The sequence below is a fragment of the Setaria viridis genome, chromosome 3 (assembly GCF_005286985.2).
Source record: "Setaria viridis chromosome 3, Setaria_viridis_v4.0, whole genome shotgun sequence".
Classification (NCBI taxonomy): Eukaryota; Viridiplantae; Streptophyta; class Magnoliopsida; order Poales; family Poaceae; genus Setaria; species Setaria viridis.
This window is the reverse complement of record NC_048265.2, coordinates 13573562-13596849: the sequence shown is the minus strand read 5'-3', so window position 1 is coordinate 13596849 and position 23288 is coordinate 13573562. Positions and strand designations below refer to the sequence as shown.

The following is a 23288-nucleotide window of genomic DNA, read 5'->3' as shown; positions in this document are numbered from 1 at the left end:
AATTACAAGAAAAAGTTGTTCTAAGAGAGGTCTACCTGTACAAGGGCGGACGATCCAGCCCTAGGTGGCAGACGGTCAGCTAAACGTAGACAGAAACATGTTCTCGAGCCGAGAGATTATATCTCAAAGGCGGACGGTCCGCCGGTGTTTTAGGCGAACAGTCCGCTTCGAGCGGACGATCTGGCCCAAGGTCACGGACGGTCACCTAAACCTAGACAAAAATATGTTCTTGGGCCGAGAAATTATATCTCAAAGGTGGACGGTCCGCCGGTGTTTCAGGCGGACAGTCCGCTTCGAGCGGACGGTCCGGCCCAAGGTCGCGGACAGTCACCTAAACCTAGACAGAACCATGTTCTCGGGCCAAGAATTTATATCTCAAAGGTGGACGGTCCGCCGATGTTCTTGGCGGACAGTCCGCTTCGTGCGGACGGTCACCTAAACCTAGACAGAAACATGTTCTCGAGCTGAGAAATTATTTCTCAACCGCGGACGGTTCGGCCCTAGATGGCGAACGGTCCGGCACTATGAGGCGGACCGTCCGGCCCTATGTGGCGGTCGGTCATCTAATCGTAGACAGAAACATGTTTTCGGGCTGTCTAAAAGGCGAACGGTCCACATGTGTTCTAGTCGATACTTCTTTTTGTCATCGACCATACTTAAAGTGCATTACATGACAATACAATGAAAAGTCCAACAGTAATGGAGACTACTGTGTGCAACGAGGCCACTTTCCCTTCCTCAAAGCATTCGCTCGGCGTGCACGCTCAAGCTTCTTCTCCCTCTCCTCCCTGTTCGCAACTACACGCCTCATTTCCTCCTCTTCCTTATGCTCATTTTCTACAGCCTCCTCTCTCCGTCTCTTCTCCATTGTCTCCTTCTTCTCTGCCTCCCAACGCAATATTTCCTGCATCTCCTCTTTGTATTCAAACTTGATCTCAGTGTCAATCCACTGCTCCAAATCACAGAGCGGTGGAGGGGTCTGCAACAAATGCAATTGTTACAAAATAAAAAAAATATGGAATATGTCATACGACACAAATTAATTATTAGACAATATCAATTTCTCACCATCTTGTTAATGCGCCGTTGACGAAGTGTAGGCTCAAACGTAAAATTGGAACACATCCAATACCTCTGCTTATACGTGTCCTCTGTATCGGACTTGGCTACCTTGCAAGGATCGCCGCAAAAGCACATGGGCAGAACACCACTAGGCAGAGGCAATGGGTCGAAGGTATTTCTTGTCATCCGGCCATAACTACAATTTAGTTATTTTCGTTGTAAGAACCGAAAGCAATTAACATTAAACCTACACCTAGGGTTTCCAATTCGTTCCACAACAATGAACCCATAACATAACAACGTGCATTGCTGAGGTTACCTTGGTTTCCTAGCTTTTCCACGCCTTGACATCCTACGGTTGTGTGAAACCCTAAGTTAAAACATCCGACTATTATATACCGAATCGACATGAAAAAAACTATGAAGGAGTGAGGATACCTTGCTCTTGAAGATCCACAGAGCAAATCAAAGTTTTCAAGGTCCCATAGGCCAATTTGTGATGTATGGCGAAATGGGGAGGTAGAAAAACCGAGAGCGAGGAGAAAGAAGAGGCTCGGGCATTAAGGAGGCGTGTATGCATGTTTAAAGCTCTATGGTGCCAAGCTCAGCACCAGGATGGGTGGCGCCAAGCCTCACCATGTCAGCATCTAGGTCATCACCTGTGCAAGGATCTAGGCGTCAGCGGCTCTGGCACCGAGGCGTGTATGCTTGGCACCACCAATGCTGGCACCAAGCTCAGGGTCTATTTTCTGAAATATTTCCTCTAGGGGCCTATTTGTGAGAATCTTTTGAAAAAAGGGCTAAAAAATAAAAAACTCGGTCGTCCCCCTCTCGTCGGTCTCCCTCCCTTTCCCCTTTTTCTTGCCGAGCGCCGCATGCTCCTCTCCTTCACCGCGCCGCACCCTGCCCTCCTCCCCGCACCGCCGCATCCCACTCCCAGCGAGGAAGCTGCGGGCGAGCCCCTACTATGCCGCCCGCGCATCTAGGGAGGGACGGGGCAGCTCCGCCGGGACGGGCAGCCTGGGCCGGCCGCCACCCCTCCCTCCTCCCCGCGCCGCCGCATCCCACTCCCGGCGAGGCCTCCATGGGTGAGCCCCTCCTACGCCACCCGCGCATCTGAGAAGGGGCGGAGCAGCTTCGCCGGGATGGGTGGCTTGGGCCGACCGCCACCCCTCCCTCCTCGCGCCCGCTGTTGCTCCGCCTGCGTTGTGCTCCGGTCGCCGACACATTCGCCTGCGTGAGCTCTGGCCGCGGCCGCGGCCGCCGACGCTCGACCCGTGCGATGAAGGAGACTATGGTGGAGGCGTGGAGCAGGATGACTGAAGGAGGATAAGGGAGAGAGATGATTGATGGGAGGTGGGAGGAAGGGGTAGGATAGAGAAATACCTCTCCAACTAAAGTTTAGCTGGGGTCCAAACACATTCTAGCTATTTTTTAGCTAGCTAAACTTTAGTTCTAGATTTTAGCAGGCTAAAGTTTAGTTGGGATCAAACATGATCTTAAACTAATGACTTGACAATGGCTTATCTCTCCACTCAAACGAAGTTGAAAAGCCATGCGTTAGCTTGTGAGCTGTGACGTTTGAGCATCCAGGTTGTGGGTGTATAAATACATGTGCCTATGAGTGGTGAAGGTACTGGACTGACCCGAAAAAAATTACAACAAAGCAATGACAGTATACACATGAGAGTGGTTCTCTAATCATCAAGAGGGCAAGCAAGGTAGGAAGGAAGAGAGGAGAGAAATCTTTGAGATGCGAGGAGCAAACATGGCGCAAGGTGATTTTGCATATGAATGGACAAGCTGTGCCATGCACACATAAAAGATTATTTTATTTCGGTTGAACCATTTTGTGCTAATATGATCTTGTTAAGCTTCCGCGAATTGCTTTTATTCTAACATGGGGAACTCCAAAGCCTTCATATTGTTTAGCGATCAACTTATCATGCTTCCACATTAACTTTTTCTTGAACTACTAAGCCATCGATCATCTTTTCTCAATGTTGTATATATCTTGATAGATCTTCATGCAATTATCACTATGCTTTGATTATGCAAGCAAACAACCAATAAATACAATTTGCACTTGCATCTTTGTCTCTTTTCTCTAATTCAATATTTGCTTCTCATTTCTTTACTTTTGCATACTTCATTTGATATGATTTTTTCTTTGTTATTTACAATAAATGCCTTGCCAAAACTCAACAAGTTCATTAGTCCTTCAATTGCTTTATCAATTTTCCTTTTTTGTGATCAATGAAAACACAAAGCTTACAAAAGATTGATAAAAAAAGATTTTGAATCCAATGATATATTGAGCTCCCCCTAAATTTGTGCATTGAACAAATTTCAAAATTTGGCTTTAAATGCCAAATGCACATATTCAAGGTAAATTGTGGGAACTCCCTAATCATGCAATGAGGAATCTTATATGGCTCTCCTTACCCCACCCCCCCAGAAAAAAGGTATGCAACGCGGGACAAACCCATATCATTACCATCACAAGAGGTAGTCCCGGATATCATTACCATCACAAGAGGTTCAACCAAACATCGAAATACTTTCTAACTCCCATCAAATGGAGTTCATCAAGACGCGCCACCTCGATTCGGAAAAAAAGACACCCCACCTCCGCTGTCTACTTCCAAGTAGCGGTTCTTCCATCAGTAGACCAAGTTCTACTTCATGACTCTGGTGGTCTGTTGTCGTCGGTTCGGTTCAATACTAGCCACTGCGGGGATCCATCGAATCTACCTCATACTCTCTGACGCTACTCTTCTTCAACAACACACCTCGTCGGAGATGTTCTTCATTGAAGCATCTTGTCCTTACCCCAATCTCTGCGCTAAGCAAAGAGGCCTGCTCCGGGATCATCGTGCCGTCGGAGAGCTCATCGGTGTCAACGTCCTTGACATCAGGACTACAAACACGTCTCCTTCGCTTCTCTGTGTGTGGCGACGCATGTTGGAGTAAGTTGCTCTTGTACGTGTCCATCGTGGACTTGGTGTGTGCCGCCACCTTGGTTAAAGGTGTTTCTGTAATGCTACTTGTGCTTTATTAGTATAAATATAAATTAATTATAATAAAACCTCAACGACGTCGAGGCCCATCTATGTCCGTGCCCGTAAACTGCCTGCGCTAATAGGAGGGAACGTGATGGGGTCTTCTTCCGTGTAAGGTGGGGGTTTCCGGGAGGTTGACCGAAGGTAGTAGTTTAAAGATTACTTTCGATGAGATGCATGTTGTGCTTGCTTATTAGCTAGAACTACAACTAGAAGACGATAGGCTCTTGTTATCTTTGGTGGTGTCATCTTATGTGTGTGTGTGTGTGTGTGTGTGTGTGTGGATGAGATCAACTTTTGTGCTTATGATCCCTCTTTACATCAAGATAACCCTTAATATGCAATCTATGCTTTATGTTAGGATAGATCCGTTAGATTAGATGGAAAACCCTAGTTAGTTTGTTGCCGATCCACGGATTGATAACCTTGGATGGAATACTCTAAGGGAAAAGCTACGATGATCCGTGTGCTTGCGGTTCATAACTTAGCGTGTTAACTGCCATCAACATCCGCCATACACAACGCATTAGCCATTTTCCAAAATATATTTTACCGTCGTTCTAACCTTTCCAAACGAGACTAACCCATATGCATACAATGCAATTATTTTAGCAAAGTGGCGCTATAGAACTGTCAAGCAAATGAAATTGACCCCTATTGATAGTATGGCTATCTAGCCTATTAACCCGGTCAATTATCATCCACTAAGCACCTCTTGACCGGTAAAATAGAAAAGCCCTACCATATACCTTTACCTTGAGCTTTCCAATGCGAATTCATCCAAGCTATAACCACACTATCCATTGAAGATCAATTCATCTCCGGGACTAACCTATACGCATATCTCCAATGAAATTGTTAGTCCACAAACGTTGTCATTAATTACCAAAACCTAAATTAGGAGCCTAGATGCTTTCACGGGTGCTCATCGAGCGACGCCTAGCTTAGGGACGGCAGTTTTACCCATGGGTATGGTACCCGCAGGTACCCTACCCCGATGGGTAAGGGTACGGGTATGAAATTCTACTCAGGGGTAAGGGTACGGGTATGGAATTTTACCTAGGGGTACCCAACAGGTACCCGGATTAAAGAAGCCCATACAAACATTTGGTTGAAGCCCATATAAACCTGAGCACACCACCAGTTACCTAAGTCCTAACCTTATCCTCATGACCTTGTTCCTCACTTCCTCAGCCGCCACCAGTCCTCTAGTCCCCCGCCCGTCTCCTGCTGTCCTACCTCCACCAAGCACTTGCATAGTCACGTAAATAGTTGTGAATCTCGGCAAGCTAGAAAAGGCTTGTGTTGATCTTATGTGTGATAGTTTGAGAGTTGAGAATTTCAGGCTTATTTATGTCATTATGTGTGCGATTGTGAAGTTTGAGACTTATTTAGCTATCAAATTATTGTTGTACTCTTGGATATGAACTCATTGACATGTTTGTGTTCAATACCCGGTGGGCACGGGCACGAGTAAGAATTTTTACCCGTTACGTTTGGTGGGTACGGGTATAATAGAGATAGGTGGGTATGCTAACGGGTGGGTAAATGCTTTACCCATACCCTACCCTACCCGTTGCCATCAGTAGCCTAGCTGTCTAGGGCATTGAATCCCAAGGGTAACAAATGCTTCAATTATCTCTTGCTATGAACTCAAGTGCTCAAGGATGAGTTTTGCTCACCTTCACTCAATCCAATATCTCAACCCACATCACTTTTCTTCTCAAATCTCAAGCAAATGTAGAGAGGGCAGCAATTTTGGCTGTGTAAGAGTGTTCTTCGTTTTTATTATAGCTACAAATGAATGAAGGGGTGAGAGGGTGAGGGGGTATCAATACACGAGCTAAAATCCAATTGTTATGTACTATCATGATTCACAGCGGACCATGAAGGTTCCAGCATCCAACAGTACAATATTAAAAAATGACCCAACTTAAAGAAGCATGAAATCCTAGAGGTTCCGGACCTCCAACAGTACAGTGTTCAAAATGGACCCAAAGATGCACAAAACCCTGAAGGTTCTGGCCAAGAGAACAACAGGGATAGAGAACCTAGCCTAGAGGAATCCGACCTCCAGGCCTAGACAAAAGTTCTATGCCTAGAAGGGAGATCCAGGATAGAGAACCCTACCTAGAGGAATCCAACCTCTTGTCCTAGATAGAGGCTCCAGGCCTGGAAGAAACTTAGTATCTCAAGAACTCCATGCTCGTGATGTGTTTACGTGTCTCTCTCGTGTAAGCACTTGATTATATCACTTGAGCACCGAGACATAGACAAAGTTATCATAGTTACATCCTACATCATATGTATACTAAATATCAAATATTAACCACAATATCAACTACTCGAGCTTGTCATCACTTCTACAATTGGAATTCTTCTTCAATGTCACTTCACAAGGATTCCAACCATTTCTTTTCTCTTAAGCATATCCACCTTAAGCTAGTGACTTAGGGTCTTTCACATAATGTAATCAAGACTACCATATTCTCCAATCCTTAAGCCACTCCATTATATCCTTCAACACATATTTGATGTGTTGCGTCACTTCACTCACTAAGACTTAATTTGATCCTTTGAAATCCCCCCAGTAATAACCCCTTCACCCTAGTAAAGAATCCATGGCTCAAACCGTCGCTTGCCCAATCTTCGTTTAGTCCCTCATTGTTTAATCACTTGCTTGCATTGACTTCATCAAACCTTGACACTTTGAGTTTAGTCCTGCTTTGACATCAATAATCAATACACATTTGAAATCCATATCTCCAACTACTTATTCTTGATTCAGACTTGAATATTCCATGACTTGTTTGCAAGCTTCCACCTGATGAGACCAACATAAAACCATGTCTCTTGATCATGCACGCTGGCTTGCCATTTCTTCTAATGTAAGTCATTTCAATTTTGATATTCCATTGTTTACAAGCAATGCTTCCTTGGTGATAAAACTAGACGCAGATCTTTGTACCGACGCCATGAAGGCTGGAGAGCTACCGGAATGCTTCCGAGATACTGGCCGACGCGCAATCCATTTCCAGCGAGGCCTGTCTTGTGGTCCACTCTGCCGCTAGTATAGAGTCCTTCCCTGCAACTGCAAGCACGCACATGTCTGATGTCTCTACCTCCCTACGCACAAGGCCCCTGTCAGCACTCCGTAATTGCTTGTGTTCCCTTAGTTCCATCGCGCGTCGATCAACTCACACCCAGAGCACCGCAAGCCACACCTTGCGTGATCAGCGCCCGATCAGCGCGGTCTTTCTCGACCATGCCTTGTTAGCAACACCCCGAAACACCTGGCCTAGCCGCGATTTTCCTTCCTTGGTAAACTTAAACCTATCGAGCAATGAGCCGCATCCACTTTGCAAGAGGAAGAGAAGGAACAGGAGGAACCGACACCTGGGATCGGAAGAAACCCGTCACGATCTTTTCTGGCAGGAAATTCAACGGTCACGCAGGCACTGAGGCACAGCATGGCTCGCACGAAACCGGAGTTTTTGTTCTTCGGAACGAGCCCGCAGAGTCCGTCCAATTTCGATTTTCCATCGATGAAACCGAACTGCGTGGCCTGATGCAGGCCCCAGACGAACAGAGGCGGTTCCCCAATCTACCCGCCCCCGTGTTCCTCCCCCCACGTGTATCACACTGCTCGCTCGCGCAGTCTCGCCGTCCTTGTCGCTAGTCTTCTTCGTCTTCGTCAAGACGATCTCGCCGCCGCCTTCTCTTCTCCACCCTTCTCCGGTTCCAATCCATATCCTCGCCAAACCCCCAAACCCTACTTAAACTCCGCCTCTCGACTCTGCTCTGACCCGGACCCAACCAGAGGTGAAAGGGGGTATCGCGAAAATGCCCTCCACCTCCTGCCTCCTCCTCCCCCTGCTGCTGCTGCTGCTCGCGGCAGCAGCCGCCGCTGGCGGGGGCCTGTCGGTACACGAGGCACTGTTCGACGCGTGGTGCGCGGAGCACGGCAAGGCCTACGCCACGCCCGAAGAGCGCGCCGCGCGGCTCGCCGTGTTCGCGGACAACGCGGCCTTCGTCGCGGCGCACAACGCCCGCGCCAACGCCGTCGGCGGGTCGCCCCCGTCCTACACGCTCGCGCTCAACGCCTTCGCGGACCTCACGCACGAGGAGTTCCGCGCCGCGCGCCTCGGCCGCCTCGCGGTCGGGCGGGTCGGGGCGACGCTCCGGAGCGCCGGCGCGCCCGTGTTCGGGGGACTCGACGGCGGCGTCGCCGCGGTGCCCGACGCGGTCGACTGGAGGAAGAAAGGGGCCGTCACCAAGGTCAAGAACCAGGGCAGCTGCGGTGAGCGAACCTGCCTCGATCTGCCTCTCTACGCTTGGATTGCTGTTCCCAAAACCCATCTGTTATTCACGTCAGATTTATTGCTCGATTGCGGATACTGTTGAACGAAGTACTAACACTAACACAGTGAGTTAAATATCTATATGGCCATTCCTAATGCTAGTCAGATTCGATTCCTAGAATCTGAGCTGAACAGTAAAAGGGAGTCGATGCTGATGCAAGCCGATTCTGTCATTAGGTGCAGTGAAACACTACGCATAATTGATCAGTTAGAAGTACGGAAAGTTCGCTTGCCTATGGTGAATTAGGTCACAACTTTGGTCTTTCACATCCTGTAGAAGCACAGAAACTTTTCTGTGCTTAGTGAGGTAACACCAGCTAGCCTTAAGCGTATAGGATTGTTGCGATGTACCAACTACAAGTTTCAAAGTTAGCCGGCAAGCTTTGCTATGCTTGGGATGGAACTGCAGAACTGAAACTAACCCTCTGTGAATCCGAGATCAAGAGTCACACCTCTAGTTTCGTATGAGATCGCGCTAAAAAAAATCATACGAGATTCTTCATCGTGGCCCAATGAGATGTTAAACTGAACTTCAATAGGTCTTGTGGCTATTTATGGTGTTTGCACTAAAGAACTGCTTATATCGATGGATTTTCTTGTTGTTGAAATAGATGTGTGTGTTTTGTTTTCAGAGCGCATTTGGTCTTTATGGTATTCATAAGATTCTCTAAAGTACCAATGCTCATGTTTCCAGTAATTCAGTGTTCTAAGTTAGGATATGTTAGAGTGCCTGGGGTAAAAATTGGGAAGCGCAAATATAGACGACTGATGGGAGCCCTGTAAGAACCTTCTCAGATCTTATTCTACAATGTAGGGAGAAGTAGGATCAGACAAGTAGGAGTGATGCTTGGCACAAATTGGTCTGTTTCTGCATAATCTACCTTGTATCTAGTTTTTGTTTCAGCATTTACTGGTTTTATTTTATGATCGGAAAGTAGGGTTTCCCTTCCTGACTGCCTCAAAGAGAAAAGGTTTTGTTTCCTTCTGTTGAAGATGCCAGTTTACTACCAATTTCCAATCACTAATTGCACTGGTTCTGCAAGTAATTGTCTCTTTTGTTTTTCAGGAGCTTGTTGGAGCTTTTCAGCTACAGGTGCTATAGAAGGAATAAACAAAATCAAGACGGGCTCACTGGTCAGCCTTTCTGAACAGGAACTAATTGACTGTGACAGGTCATATAATAACGGCTGTGGTGGTGGCCTCATGGATTATGCTTTTAAGTTTGTGATTAAAAATGGTGGAATTGATACGGAGGATGATTATCCCTATCGTCAAGCAGATGGAACATGTAACAAGAACAAGGTAACGTGGGGTTGTAAAAAATTACCCTCACAAATTGTTTGGATGCCTTTTACCATGCCATGTTCATGTGTTGCATTTACTTATATCACAGCTGAAAAGGCGGGTTGTGACAATTGATGGTTACTCTGATGTCCCTTCAAACAAAGAAGACTTGTTGCTCCAGGCTGTTGCCCAGCAACCAGTTAGTGTAGGAATATGTGGCAGTGCACGAGCATTTCAGCTATACTCTCAGGTACAGAGGCAGCATTTGGTTCCCCTCTCACTAACATGTGTTGCATAACAGTAACCATTTATTGTATTTTCCTTCTAATATTCTTATGCAGGGTATCTTTGATGGTCCATGTCCGACATCTCTTGATCATGCTGTGTTAATCGTGGGTTATGGTTCCGAAGGTGGCAAGGATTACTGGATTGTGAAAAATTCTTGGGGTGAAAGGTGGGGAATGAAGGGCTACATGCATATGCATCGAAACACTGGTGCTTCCAGTGGTATCTGCGGTATAAACATGATGCCATCATTTCCAACCAAAACAAGCCCGAATCCTCCTCCTTCACCAGGCCCTGGCCCAACCAAATGCAATCTGCTTACCTACTGTCCTGAAGGATCCACCTGTTGTTGCTCGTGGCGCATCTTGGGCTTGTGCCTTTCTTGGAGCTGCTGCGGACTGGACAATGCAATTTGCTGCAAGGACAACCGTTACTGCTGCCCTCATGATTATCCTATTTGCGATACAGTTCGTGCCCAGTGCCTCAGGGTAAGTATGCTAGATATTTGCGGAGTTTTTTTGAACTTTTACCATGCTTGTGATTGGGGCCTGACCCGACTCTGAGTTATCGTTTGTTCTAATCTTTCTAAGTTAGTTCGGATCTTTATTTTATCACCTTTCATTTTCAGTTATGATACTTGTTGTTTTACCATGCATAATCATTTAAAACATTGTAGAAATTGACATTGTAACTGAAAATGACCTGTTACTATGTCAGGCCAATGGTAACTTTTCTGGTATTGAAGGAATCAAGAAGAAGCAGTCTTTCTCTAAAGTTCCCTCTTGGAATGGTTTGTTGGAACTGATGGATCAATGAACATAGAGTCATTATGGATGGAAGGTAAAGATTAAGTAAACTTGCTTTTATTTAGGTAGCATTGATATCTTTGACATTCGTATCTTAATGGATCCTAATCATTCACATATGCTGACTCCAACAATTTACAGATTCAAGCAAGCTCTTGTGCGAGCAGTAGGTCTAGGCTATGCTGGCTTCTTCAGGTGCCCTTCCATATTCCCGTATGCTCTTTCTCTACACTACACCCGCTGGGTTGCACTGAGATGCCCAGATTTGCTCTGTATTGGTGAACCATACTCTGGTGTGAAATTCCACGATTTGTACATGTCAGACTTGTATTAGCCTATGAATTTAGAGAGCCCCTGCGTGGATTATTTATACCGCAGTTTGGTGACCAGATAAATAAAGAAATAGTACTTGCCCGATGCTTTGTGGTTATGTTGTACAAGGATGCATCATGAGGAAAAACGTCAGCAAATGGAATTGTTGTGTAATACTAGGAGCTTATGCCATACATCGAGCTGCTCCTGTTGATGATCTGTTTTCTTTGGTGTCCGCATATAGGCCAAGTCTGTATCACTTGTGGGAATCTTGGAAACTTATTAAAATCAGATACTCTTGAGAAAGGATTCTCTAACCTGTGCAACTCCAACCGCGGTTGGCGGTCGCTGAGCATCACTTGACACCTCCCAAGCCCCGAGGGATCCATCTCCCAGCTACATGCTGTAATCCATTTGCAACGCTGAAATTCACGTGAAAATCGTGTAAAATTCAAAGCTCAAACCCCAAACAGACCATGGTTTTGACGCCATGGGTCTCCTCACTTCTCCAGTTTCGTTGCCTAGTTGGGGAAGCCGGCAGCCGGGAAGGGAATCAGCGGAAGCAAGGGGAAGTGAGGAACCATGCCATGATGCCAAGCCCCCCGCGTCGTTTTGCTCCACGCCACACGCCCGCTCCCGCGCCCGCACCGACGCCGCCGACGCGGCGGCGGCCGGCAGGCATCGCATTCTCCCGTGGAGAGATATATTTATTCCGATCTCGATACGCCGCCGCTGGTGGCGCCAAACGCTGCGAACCCGCCCGCCCAGCCGCGAACCTGAGAGGCCGACGGTGGTGGCGTGGTGCGGCGGTGAGCGTGAAACGAGTGACGCGACCCTCCCCGATTCGGTCACGTCAGGCGTCGCGTCCGACGCTTCGCTTCGGGGGAGCGGCGCGCGCGCGCGCGCGCTGGTGGTGGTGGTTCGCTGCCTCTTCCAGTCTTCCCCGCGATTCCCCCACCGCCAACGCGCACACGAGTCGGGTGCGGTGCACTCCAGTTCATAAAGGTCAGGTATGGCGGAAAACGTGCTCCCCGCCAAATTCGTTTTCGCGTGGGCGGCGCTCGTGGCCGATACGGCATGGAACTCCGCGGCGCTTCGAGAGGTGAAGCAAACGAGAAGCACATTGCCGGATGGATTGAGTAACCTTTTCTATCGTTTCCTTTTCTTTTCTTTTTTTTTTCTACTTTCTGTTCAGATTGATGAAATTTCATGATGCAGAACTGGGGTTCAGGAAATTGATTTCCATTTAGTCAGTGCGTCCACTGCTTGAAACGAAGTCAAGAGCCCAGTGAAAAAGTGCAAGGAAACGACCCCCTTCTCGAAGTTGGAATCAAGAACCCAACAAGTTACATTTCTGCTAGTTGAGTTCCACCACACCCCCACAGACGCAGCACGCAGAATAACGCATTCTATTACAGGATTGATGTCATAAAATATGTGGCTTCTTTAATTTCCCATCGCTAGTTTTGCAGGGAATCATGCAAGGTCGGTGTGGCCTGGTATCGGAGATCAGTAAAAGGCGGATACGAGAGGCTGGAAAAAAGACTGATAATCGCATCACGGCCATGCTTCCTTTGTGCGTGAATTGGCTCCAGTAGGTCAGAGAATCGAGTTCCCTTGGTTGCTTTCAGGTCTCCTCTACCGTTAACGCTGGCACCTGTTTGTGGCCAGTGTGGTTCGGCCTTGGCATCCTTTGCTCTAGTCATCCTATAAATTGGCAGGTGTGTGCTTCTTCTTGTCTTAATAAGCCCACAACGCAGTAGCAGGTGGGCAGTAGTAGAAGGCATAAGCTCAGTTCTCTTACTCTCAAGTGTTTGAGCCTATTTGTGCAACAAAAAATGGTACATTCTTTTGTTTATTCATGAGCTTGTGTGAGCATATTTCTGTGTTTGCTTCCATGAGCATATGTGTGCGTGTCAACAATGAGTTAATCAACTTCTAAGCATGCATAGAACCTTCAGAAATGCCATCCTACAATTGGGCAGAATAGGGATCACAGCACATGACAAAACATTTGGTGTTTTCATTTGCCAATTTTGGAATTGGACACTTTTGGACCAATTGAGTTTCTTAGAAATCTTAGAATCTGGAAAATGACTTGCATTCGTTGCTACTTTTTCCTTCCCTGGAAAGGTTCGTCATAACTATATTTTTGCTTCACTGGTAACGAATTGAAAAGTTGAAAACATAATGGTTTCATGATATATCGTAGAGCTTGTACCATTCAACTTCAGTTATCATGTTCTAACAAAAGTTTCCTGATTTATGTCTACTAGAGTATCAAAGCCATTAACGGGAAGAGCCCCATAGTGGTTGGGCCTTGGGGAGGGACAGGAGGATATCCTTGGGATGATGGTGTGTACTCGACAATACGCCAGATTGTGATCACCCATGGTGCAGCTATTGACTCTATAAGGATTGAGTATGATCTGAAAGGAAGATCAGTTTGGTCAGAGACTCACGGGGGTACTGATGGAAGCTCCCAAGCAGATAAGGTGTGGTTTACTGAACCCTCACTGAAGCATTTGTAGTTTTTCTAGTTTGATTGCAAAAGGACCCTACTAGAGATCTCTTTGATTGGTGGTATTAATTCTTAAAGGTATAAACATCCGTATAAAGTTTTGAATATCGATGAACTTTACTTGAAATTTGTTTGCTGTTTTGTTAACTGGTTTACTGAAGGTCCACCAAAATTATGCTCTGCAAGCCTAATTTGATCATTATTCTAGTTCAGACAAGTTCTTCTTCATTGATGCTGAAGTCCTTAGGTCTTATGTTTAACAAAATTCTTTATGTTTTATATAATCTGCAGGTGAAGCTAGATTTTCCAGATGAAGCCCTTGTGTCTGTAAGTGGACACTATGGATCAGTCTGTGGGACTCCAGTGATCATAAGATCACTGACATTTCAGAGCAACAGTTCAAAGTATGGACCTTTTGGCACCGAAGATGGGACGCCTTTCTCACTTCCAGTGAGCAGTGGGAAGATCATTGGATTTCATGGAAGGTCTGGGTCATATCTCAACTCAATAGGCTTCTATCTGAAGCAAGTGCATTTTCCAAATCCATTGAATTCTCCCGCCACACCCAGAAGCCTCCCAAGTGAACACATTAGAAATGGATACAGCTTCACTGGGGATGATACTGGAGCTGACATGGTCCTTGCTGTGCGAGATAGAGGCGACAGCTATGCTGTTTATGCTAGCAATGAACCTAAGCAGCAGTATGTAAACCCATCACCGGACTACAGTGATGGAGCTGTCTGGAACAAGGTTTGGCAAACTAGCCTACCATATTTGCATTATGATGCCCATTCGCTATGTGCCTGATAATTGTACAACCATTAAATTCTGAAATAGTGAAATTCACCTTGCAGATGGTTTCTTTCCCTAGTTACTATGGAGATAAAGGAGCTGCAGCCATGAACAGCACTCACACTTATGGTCCCTGGGGTGGAAGTGGTGGCACCATCTTTGACGATGGTGTATACACCGGTGTGTGGCAGATTAATTTGACACGTGCAGTGGGAATTTCTTCTATGAAGGTGCTGTATGATCGAAATGGGCAGGCAGTATGGGGTAACAAGCATGGATTCAGTGGAGGTGTTCCACCTGACAAGGTAAATGTGACTGCAGTACCGGTTCTTCGCTGAACAGTAACGTTTATTAAGTTTGGGTGATCTGAAACTTTTGTCTTGCAGATAGTATTCGATTTCCCATCAGAGGTGTTAACTCATATAACCGGGTTCTTGGATTCAGCAATAATCATGGGCCCAACTGTGGTCAGATCGCTCACATTCCACACAAACAAGCGAACATACGGACCGTATGGGGATGAGAGTGGGACATACTTCTCCACAAGTTTTACCAATGGAAGGATAGTAGGATTTCATGGCAGGGAGGGGTGGTACATCGATGGCATTGGAGTTCATGTCCAGGAAGGCAAGGTAGCACCACAGCGATTTGTTAGCAGACCGACGACCCCTACTAGTCCATCACTGCATTACAACATGCTTGCTCAAGCGCAGAGTAATACATATACAAACGACGAGGTAACTAAAATTCTTGCAAGCATGAAATCCGAATCACGTTCTTGAAAAAGTACTGAACCATCAGCAGCATTTCTGCAGATGAGATAGCTGAAACAGACAATGACCGAGGCATTTGAACCACTCTGCAGGTTGCTTATGGCATGGTGAAAGAACCGGTTCCAATGGGACCAGGGCCATGGGGCGGGGAGGGAGGCCGGCCATGGGATGACGGCGTCTACACCGGGGTGAAACAAATCTACATCATGAGAGGCGCTTTCATCGGGTCGATTCAGGTCGAGTATGACCGGAGTGGCTACTCCGTCTGGTCTGCAAGGCATGGGAACAGCGGCCACATAACCCACAGGGTGAGTGCCATATCAAGTTCCTAGCACGCTCTGTCCATCCATCGGTCTTGCGAAGGCATGACATGATCAGTGCTTGCTGCCACATTTCTCAGTAGCATGACATCGTTTTCTCTGAATGCGTTTTGCAGGTGAAGCTGGACTACCCTCACGAGGTGCTGACGTGCGTGTACGGCTACCACAACACGAGCAGGGAGGACGGGCCCCGGGTCCTGAGGTCGCTGACGTTCGTCACCAACCGGGGCAAGTACGGGCCATTCGGCGATGAGTTCGGCGCCTACTTCTCGTCGGCGATGACGGAGGGGAAGGTGGTGGGATTCCACGGCCGGAGCGGGCAGCACCTGGACGCCATCGGCGTGCACATGCAGCACTGGCTCGGGGACAGGAGGCCTGCCCCCAAGTACGTGCTGTCCAAGTACCTCTTCTGATCGCCGGGCAGGGTCAAATACACATGTAGTTTCGATTTATAAGAGATAATTTTTGGCCTTAGTTTGGAGGCTGCATTTGAGTTCATTCCCCTGTATTCAGGAAAGGCTATGAAATTGAAGACTGAAGAGATGTAATTGTCTGATTATTACCTTGTCTCTGTTGAATTTCAGTACGCCTTTTGTCAGTACTTCACTTGTTTGAAAGTGCGCTGCTGCTTGTGACTGCAGAGGCAGGGCACTCCATCTGCCTGTCGAGTTATGCTACAGAAATTCATAAGCAGGATATGATTTTTATAACGATATAAACGGTTCACTTGTAAACGCAGACCAAACATGTGAATTTTCCCCCAAAAAATGTTAAAGCGTTTAGTAAACCAAAGTGCCAATACGGAATCTCAGATAAGAGAGTCCCATTTATCGTAAAAATTAATCTAGCTGAATGTGAGAATTTCATATCATGAACTATTTGCATTAGTATCCAATTCATAAACCACGTGGATTAAAACAACACCTCATTCAAAAAATCCGCCATGCCACATCCATCCTTATGAAGATATTGTCTACTCTTTCGAAAAGAACATATTCTCTACTCATTTAAATTTTCCTCGTCCGATGCTTTTGCTTCCGGCTATGGATTTGGAAAGTTCAGTATGGCATGATTCCTTTTAGGGTGATCTACAGTCGCAGAACAAGGGTTCAATCAACATCCAAATACCCAATGTCATATAAACTTTTCCATTACATATTTGCTTACCATTTAGTCTTCGCAACTACGACTGTGCAAAAGTGAGGACCGACGAAATTAGCAGCCACGAGAACTGAGAAATGTTAACGACGAGCTCATTTTATTTTTATTCTTGAATATATCACGTTTAAAATATATGCATTACTCCATTAAGATCGGAGATATTTTTTTAATTTATGATTTATTTTTCGGCAACGAGTGTGCAAACGATCCAAAAGGCAGCTATGAAACACGCCAATGATCGTAGGCTATAAACAGCAGCCTGGCTGCCTGATCAAAGCCGACGAGCACCGACCGAGTCATCTCGTCTGACGCTTGTGCCACTGAAAAATCCAAAATGATGCCGCTTGGCCTGAGCACGCCCACCCAACCGTTCGTTCCTGATCGGACAGCGTTAGACGCCCCGGGAGTCTTCGGAACCTACTACCCTGGACGGAGCCTCTGATCGTAATTCCCTCTGCGCGCAAGGGCATATTCGTCATGTGGCCCCCAAAGGATAAATTCGATTCCCCTAATGGGCAAATATCTATCGGAACGCGAGCCGAGGAGGAGAAGCCGAGAGGGAGACAGAACAACCGCGTCCGTCCAGTGTGTCCACCCCTCGCGTTAGAAACACAAGCGGTACGCGCGAGACAGAGATGGCGTCTTCGGGTGCTGAGGCGGCGCCGGCGCCGGCGCCGGCACCGGTGGGACCGGCGGAGGGCTCTGTGATTGCGATCCACAGCCTGGACGAGTGGAGCATCCAGATCGAGGAGGCCATCAGCAAAAACAAGCTGGTACCTGTTTCTTCTTTCTTTCTTTTTTCTGTTGCCGCGAGAAATTATGCTGGATCAGTCCGTACCTCTGTTCATGTTAGAATCCGTGCTGGGTAGATTGTGTATTCCGACTGGATTGTCTTGGTTTATGCCGATCTGTAAAATTTCGAACCCTAGGGTTTAGCTGGGGCTGTTTCCACCTGTACTTTTGGGCTAAAGTCTCTCCGTAATCTAGTTGTTTGGATGATTTGAGAAGCACTTTTGGGGTTTTTTATTTCCCTATTTTGTTGTGGAGTTAGGGATTATTTATACCATAAAGATGAGTTTATCCCTGGAATAGCGTGTTCTATTTTAGAATATTCTTAATCCGAACCTCGATGGTTCCGGTAGGTGGAAAATGTGATGACAACAGATGGTAGGGCAGCAGCAGATATGGAAATAGTCAAATAGTAGCAGATACTGCAACAGAATATCTTTTGTGGGTGTTGCCCTCTTGTTTGAGGTTATTGTGCTGCGTCCTTCATTGCTTTTCTTTAAATGAAAAAAGCATTTTGGCTGCTGCATTGATGGCTGATCCCAGTTTCAGCTTCAAATTCATGTTTTGTAACTTATATCCTATTAGTGTTTTATAATATGGTTGATGTGCAGATGGCAATATGCCATAGCTTCTTTTACAACTGCTTCAACATTTTTTATGTGTCGTGTTGCTCTAGAAGTTCAGATTGGTACTTTACTGTTTTATAATCTACAAGAGATACATTTGTTACTCCCTTTGAGATGAAAGCATGCGCTTGTGTGAAATCATCCCTTGATTTTCTAATGCTTAAATTCTACCGCAATTGAATTGTTTATACTCATATCATAACGTGTTCAAGTTGTATAGTAAAAACCGAGCATGTTAAAGTCTTAAGAACGCTAAACCATGATATCGGAGGAGACTTGTATACTGTTTAATCAAGAATTTGGCCAGATTGCTCATTTTGCCTCATTACGTAACAAATAATCTCAGTTTGTAATGCAAAATCAGGTAGGCCTTTCTTAATGTTGAATAGCAATGGTGTTATCACTTCTCAAACCATATTAACACGCTTTAGTTAAATGCATGCTAATATACTTTTCTTAACAATAGGTAGTGATCGACTTTACCGCATCATGGTGCCCGCCATGCCGCACCATCGCTCCAATTTTCGCTGACATGGCCAAGAAGAACTCAAATGTTGTTTTCCTGAAGGTCGATGTTGATGAAATGAAGGTCGTAGAACTGCTATCATTCGTTGCAGATTAACATAATACAATTTACTTGTTTCTTCAGTTGTCTGCTTTCCTAACAAGGTCAATTTTCGAAGCAGGCCATTGCTGAGCAATTCAGTGTTGAGGCCATGCCAACCTTCCTGTTCATGAAGGAGGGCGAAGTCAAGGACAGGGTTGTCGGTGCAGCAAAGGATGAGCTGGCCGTGAAGCTTGAGCTCCATATGGCCCAGTAGACCAGTGATGTTATAATGAAGTATTTGCCTAAATAAGAAGACGCTTCAACTCAGAGAGAACTAGTGCCTCTATGATGTACTCGTATGTAGTATTGACTCCTATCCTACTCTTTATGCAGCTTGATCCAAGCTTGTGCTTTGCCTATCATGTCTCGTCTTTCAGCTGTCTCGTCTTTCAGCTGAGATGCTAGAATGGTAAATCAGCGTCAGAATCTTGGAAATTGTTTGACTATTGTAGTCATCTAGTTTTTGAGGTATTTGCCTATCAGCCACTGAAGTTTTTGTTTAGCCACAACGCGCTGGTTATTATGGGCTTTCAGATTTCTGAAAATGCGATGGTAATTGCAGTCATGTCTTCTCATGCCAGTACAGTATGCTTGCTCTCCCTGAGCACTCAAGTTTTTAGCTTTACAAAATCATGGTGCTGGTTTTGAGAATGGGTATCTGCTTTTTTGCACGTTCATCTCCAAACGTTGGTGATTGGGATTTATCCTTTTCTTCACCTGGCACCGCTTCATCGGTCCAAGCTTTGGAGCTTCTCCCCACCGCTCTAACAGCAAAGTGCATAGGCAAATTTACCAGCTGCTGACAACCTTGAAAAAGAATCCATTTCGAAAAAGAATGTATTCGATCTGTTTTTGGTATCTGACAGGTTTCTGAGGGAAGAAAGGTTTCTGCCAAATGTTTCTTGAAACTTTGGGGGAGATTCTTATCTTGCATCGAGTGCCACCGCCACAAGCCCTCTTAAGGCCACAACCCACAAAAGAAGCCATGTTAGCATCTTGCAAATGGTGTGGACACCAATTCCATTCCTTTTCCTTTCTTCCTTGTTTTTGCTTCAATCCCCTTTCGTCTTCTTCCTTCATGGATCAAGGCTTTCAGTTTCCATGATCTGCTTCCGCCATTTCAAGAAGATCAGCCAGTCGGCTAGAGTTCGCCATGGAAGTGAGCCGCGCAGCCATACGTGGCATCAGGGAGAGCCTGAGCACGGTGCAGGGAAGCCTGCTTCGGCTGGAGGTGGTGGTGCTCCTGAGCGCGCTGATCCTCGCCGTCCTGGTGCTCTATGGCTCGGCGAACCGCCGGAGCAGCGACAAGCTGCTCCGCGGCGCCATGTGGATGGCCTACTCCATGTCCTACGTCGTGGTCTCCTACGCCGTCGGGATCATCCAGGACGGGCCCTTCCGTGGCGAGGCGTTCGTGCTCTGGGCGGCCGCGCTGCTCCTCATCCAGGCGAGCGCCTACTCGGCGCCCGTGCACAGCCGCCGCGACGTCGACCAGCGCAAGAAGCTGCTGCTGCAGCACGTCCTCCAGACGGGCCTCGTGCTCTGGCTCATCGCCAACGCCACCGGCCGCAACGCCAGCTACCGGGCCGCCATCTGGGCGTTCTGGGCGCTCAACGTGCTCAAGACGGCCGCCAAGATCGCCGAGATGATCGAGACCAGCCGCCCCGACATGTCCGTCAAGGTCGTCGCCGAGTACATGGCCGTCGAAGAGGACTCCACCTCCGGCGACGATCAGCCGCCTGACCCCGCCACCATGCGAGGGTACAGGTACATCTTCCACGGCGAGGAGGTCATGGAGCCCGTCGTCCACGACGGCGTCCGCCACGCCCGGGATAACATGCTCTCCCAGAGCACCGACATGTCGGTCGTCACGATCGACCAGGTGTACCGGTGGATCGATGAGCAGCCGTACAGCGATTTCGAGAAGGACAGGGCCAGGGACTTCTGCCTCGCGTTCGCCCTGTTCAAGCTGCTGAAGCGGCGGTTCTACGGGTACGTTCCCGCGGAGGCCGGCTCCGACAAGGCGCGCGACCTTGTCCTGATCGGGCTCATCCACGCCGGCGCCACCGGCCCCGACGCCGCGTTCCGCGTCGTCGAGGCGGAGCTCGCCTTCCTCTACGACTTCTTCTACACCCGGAACATCGTGCTGTTGGGGGCCAGGACGTACATCTGCGTCGCCGTCGCCGTGGCGGGGCTGACCATGTGGACGGCCTTCTTCGGCACGCTGGGCCCCGGCTACCACCGCCCCCACCTCGGCGTGCGCGACCTCGACCGCGCCGTCACGGTGCTCGTCGTCGTGATCACCGCGGGGCTCGAGGTGTTCCAGGCGGTGGCCGGCTTCTCCTCCAACTGGAGGTACGTCAAGACGGTGTACCGGTGCGTGCGCGACGGCCGGCCGTGGTCGAAGCGGCGGCGGAGCCACCTCTGGTGGAAGGAGAGCATCACGCCGCCGACGACCCGGTACTGGGAGGAGAAGGCCGGCCAGTACGTGCTCCTGAAGCGGTTCCGCCACCGGCCATGGAACCTGCTCTCGTGGCTGACGCTCTACCTGGTGGAGCCGCGGCGGCAGGGCCAGAAGCGGGGCCGGAGGAAGCCGCTGCCGCCCGAGGTGAGGCGAGCCGTGCTCCTCTCGCTGAAGCATAGCCACTGCCAGCTCAGCAACGGCGTCAGGGCCCTGCGGAAGCATCATCTGCTGCCGCGCCTGGCGTGGGCGTGCAGGCTCCCCAGGCTCACCGACCAGATCCTGGCGTGGCACGTCGTGACCACGGCCTGCGAGTGGTATTACGACGGCGGCCGCCCGGCTGGCCGGGCCACCGCCGGCGACGAGCATCACAGGCTCACCGCGACGATGCTGTCCAACTACTGCGCCTACCTGGTGGCTTTCGTGCCGGAGATGCTGCCGGACCCGAGCAACAACGCCGAGCAGATCTTCGACTCGGCGGTGCAGCAGGCGGGGGACCACTTCGACGGCTGCACGACGGCGAGCGACATACTGCACAGGCTCGAGCAGATCGAGGCGGCAGAGCTGCCGTGCGTGCAGGAGGGCGGCACGTACGAGAGTGCAGGGAGCGCCACCGTGATCGAGCGGGCGGCGGTGCTGTGGGGGCAGCTCAAGTGGGCCGTGCCCTCCGACGCGCGGCGGTGGGAGGTGCTGGCGGAGTTCTGGACGGAGTTCTTGCTGTTCCTCGCGCCGTCGGACAACGTGGACATCCACGCCGAGATGCTCGGCGCGGGCGGCGAGTTCATGACGCAGCTCTGGGCGCTGCTGTCTCACGCTGGCGTCCTGGAGCGACCGCCGGTCATGCATCGGCAGGATGGGCTGAGTGGCATGCTTGATTTCCCGGGTCAGCGATACTGATACGGTACCTAGCTGTTGATCGACTACACAAGCATATTTCTTGACGGTACTGTAACAATTGCTGTCAAGCAATGCAACCATCACCCCACTGGCGTTTGAGTAAAATACATGGTTATTTTTCTAATAAAAAGTTAATTTGGAGTTTTGAGTCCCGAGATCAAACGGTTTCTACTTGAGTTTCGAAACATTCAACGTGAACTCGGTAACTTTGATTCCGAGACAATAACTCTCAACTAAACATTGACCTTCACCTTTGGTTGAAGTTAAATTGCATATGCATACCTTCTTGCTATATATTCCATCCATTTCCAAATTGTAGATCATTTTAACTTTTTCTAAGTATATTTTTTTCTATGCACGTAGATACAGTGTATGTCTAGGTGCATAATTATATCTATGAATGTAGAAAATCTAAAACGACCTACGATTCGAAATGGAAGAGGTAGCAGGCAATGGATCAGCTACGGAAGAGTGACAGATCCAGCGTTGGCTTAAAAAAAGAACATAGAGAGATTGGTTGTAAGGTGTCAGTTACATCTTTGTGGTGGTTGTACAATTAAAGAATGGAATCTGGATGATGGAGAAAACATCTTTTAGGGGACGTTTAGTCTCGACTCATGTAATGGATTTTGTAAATAGTCTGCGTTTAATACTCCTAATTAGTATCTAAACATTTGATATGACGGGTGTTAAAAATAAGTCAGAGGAACCAAACACCCCCTTAGTTTTATCGTTTGCATTTTAGTCCGACACGTGAAGTAACGTTTGCGCAATTATCTATTACATTATACAACTACTGTCATCATTTATTTGAGAAAGTTGTACAATACTTTTGGATTTATTAATTACACTTCACTTCAATATGTAAAGCATCAGGCATAAATCCGTTTCATCTCGACGCTAATTCTGTTCAAATGGTAGAATGCAACCAAGAAAGGAAAACAGGTCGAGCATTTAGATTTGCTGTTTCGTTTACCCCTGCCACGCAAATAATGTTTTGCGAACGTTCCATATAATTATTATACTTTGGCCCGTTTGGTAGGGCTTCTCAAAATACTTCTCCACCGGCTTTTGGTGAAACCCTACCAAAAGGTCAATTTCAAAACGGCTTCACCACCAAAACCGGGGAGGAGCCGCAAAACGGCTTACACTAGAGAGGAGAAGCCGAAAAA

At 47.8% G+C, this 23288-nt stretch overlaps 3 protein-coding genes across 3 annotated transcripts; all 3 read left to right on the top strand.

Annotated features, from left to right (window-relative positions):
• The first annotated feature begins 7723 nt into the window (after positions 1–7723).
• Positions 7724–16137, top strand: LOC117849063 (jacalin-related lectin 3). Its single transcript, XM_072292359.1, has 13 exons — positions 7724–8424; positions 9552–9787; positions 9879–10019; positions 10111–10542; positions 10772–10844; positions 11417–11421; positions 12771–12893; positions 13449–13667; positions 13985–14443; positions 14548–14790; positions 14872–15222; positions 15351–15566; positions 15695–16137. Exons 1-13 carry the CDS (start codon positions 7968–7970, stop codon positions 15989–15991), a joined length of 3252 nt encoding a protein of 1083 aa, XP_072148460.1. The 5' UTR covers positions 7724–7967; the 3' UTR covers positions 15992–16137.
• A 1139-nt stretch (positions 16138–17276) lies between these two features.
• LOC117849899 (thioredoxin H-type) lies at positions 17277–19243 on the top strand. The gene is made up of 3 exons (XM_034731633.2): positions 17277–17512; positions 18621–18743; positions 18841–19243. Exons 1-3 carry the CDS (start codon positions 17375–17377, stop codon positions 18973–18975), a joined length of 396 nt encoding a protein of 131 aa, XP_034587524.1. The 5' UTR covers positions 17277–17374; the 3' UTR covers positions 18976–19243.
• A 671-nt stretch (positions 19244–19914) lies between these two features.
• LOC117849062 (uncharacterized) lies at positions 19915–22116 on the top strand. The gene has a single exon (XM_034730664.1). It carries the CDS (start codon positions 19915–19917, stop codon positions 22114–22116), a length of 2202 nt encoding a protein of 733 aa, XP_034586555.1.
• The last annotated feature ends 1172 nt before the right edge of the window (positions 22117–23288 follow it).

Excerpts from the sequence above, each read along its gene's own strand:
- LOC117849063 (XM_072292359.1), top strand. The coding sequence starts at position 7,968 with ATGCCCTCCACCTCCTGCCTCCTCCTCCCCCTGCTGCTGCTGCTGCTC. Across the intron at positions 8,425-9,551 it reads CAAGAACCAGGGCAGCTGCG|GAGCTTGTTGGAGCTTTTCA; the intron begins GTGAGCGAACCT and ends TTTGTTTTTCAG. Across the intron at positions 15,567-15,694 it reads GCGGCCACATAACCCACAGG|GTGAAGCTGGACTACCCTCA; the intron begins GTGAGTGCCATA and ends TGCGTTTTGCAG.
- LOC117849899 (XM_034731633.2), top strand. The coding sequence starts at position 17,375 with ATGGCGTCTTCGGGTGCTGAGGCGGCGCCGGCGCCGGCGCCGGCACCG. Across the intron at positions 17,513-18,620 it reads CCATCAGCAAAAACAAGCTG|GTAGTGATCGACTTTACCGC; the intron begins GTACCTGTTTCT and ends TCTTAACAATAG. Across the intron at positions 18,744-18,840 it reads TCGATGTTGATGAAATGAAG|GCCATTGCTGAGCAATTCAG; the intron begins GTCGTAGAACTG and ends TTTTCGAAGCAG.
- LOC117849062 (XM_034730664.1), top strand. The coding sequence starts at position 19,915 with ATGGAAGTGAGCCGCGCAGCCATACGTGGCATCAGGGAGAGCCTGAGC.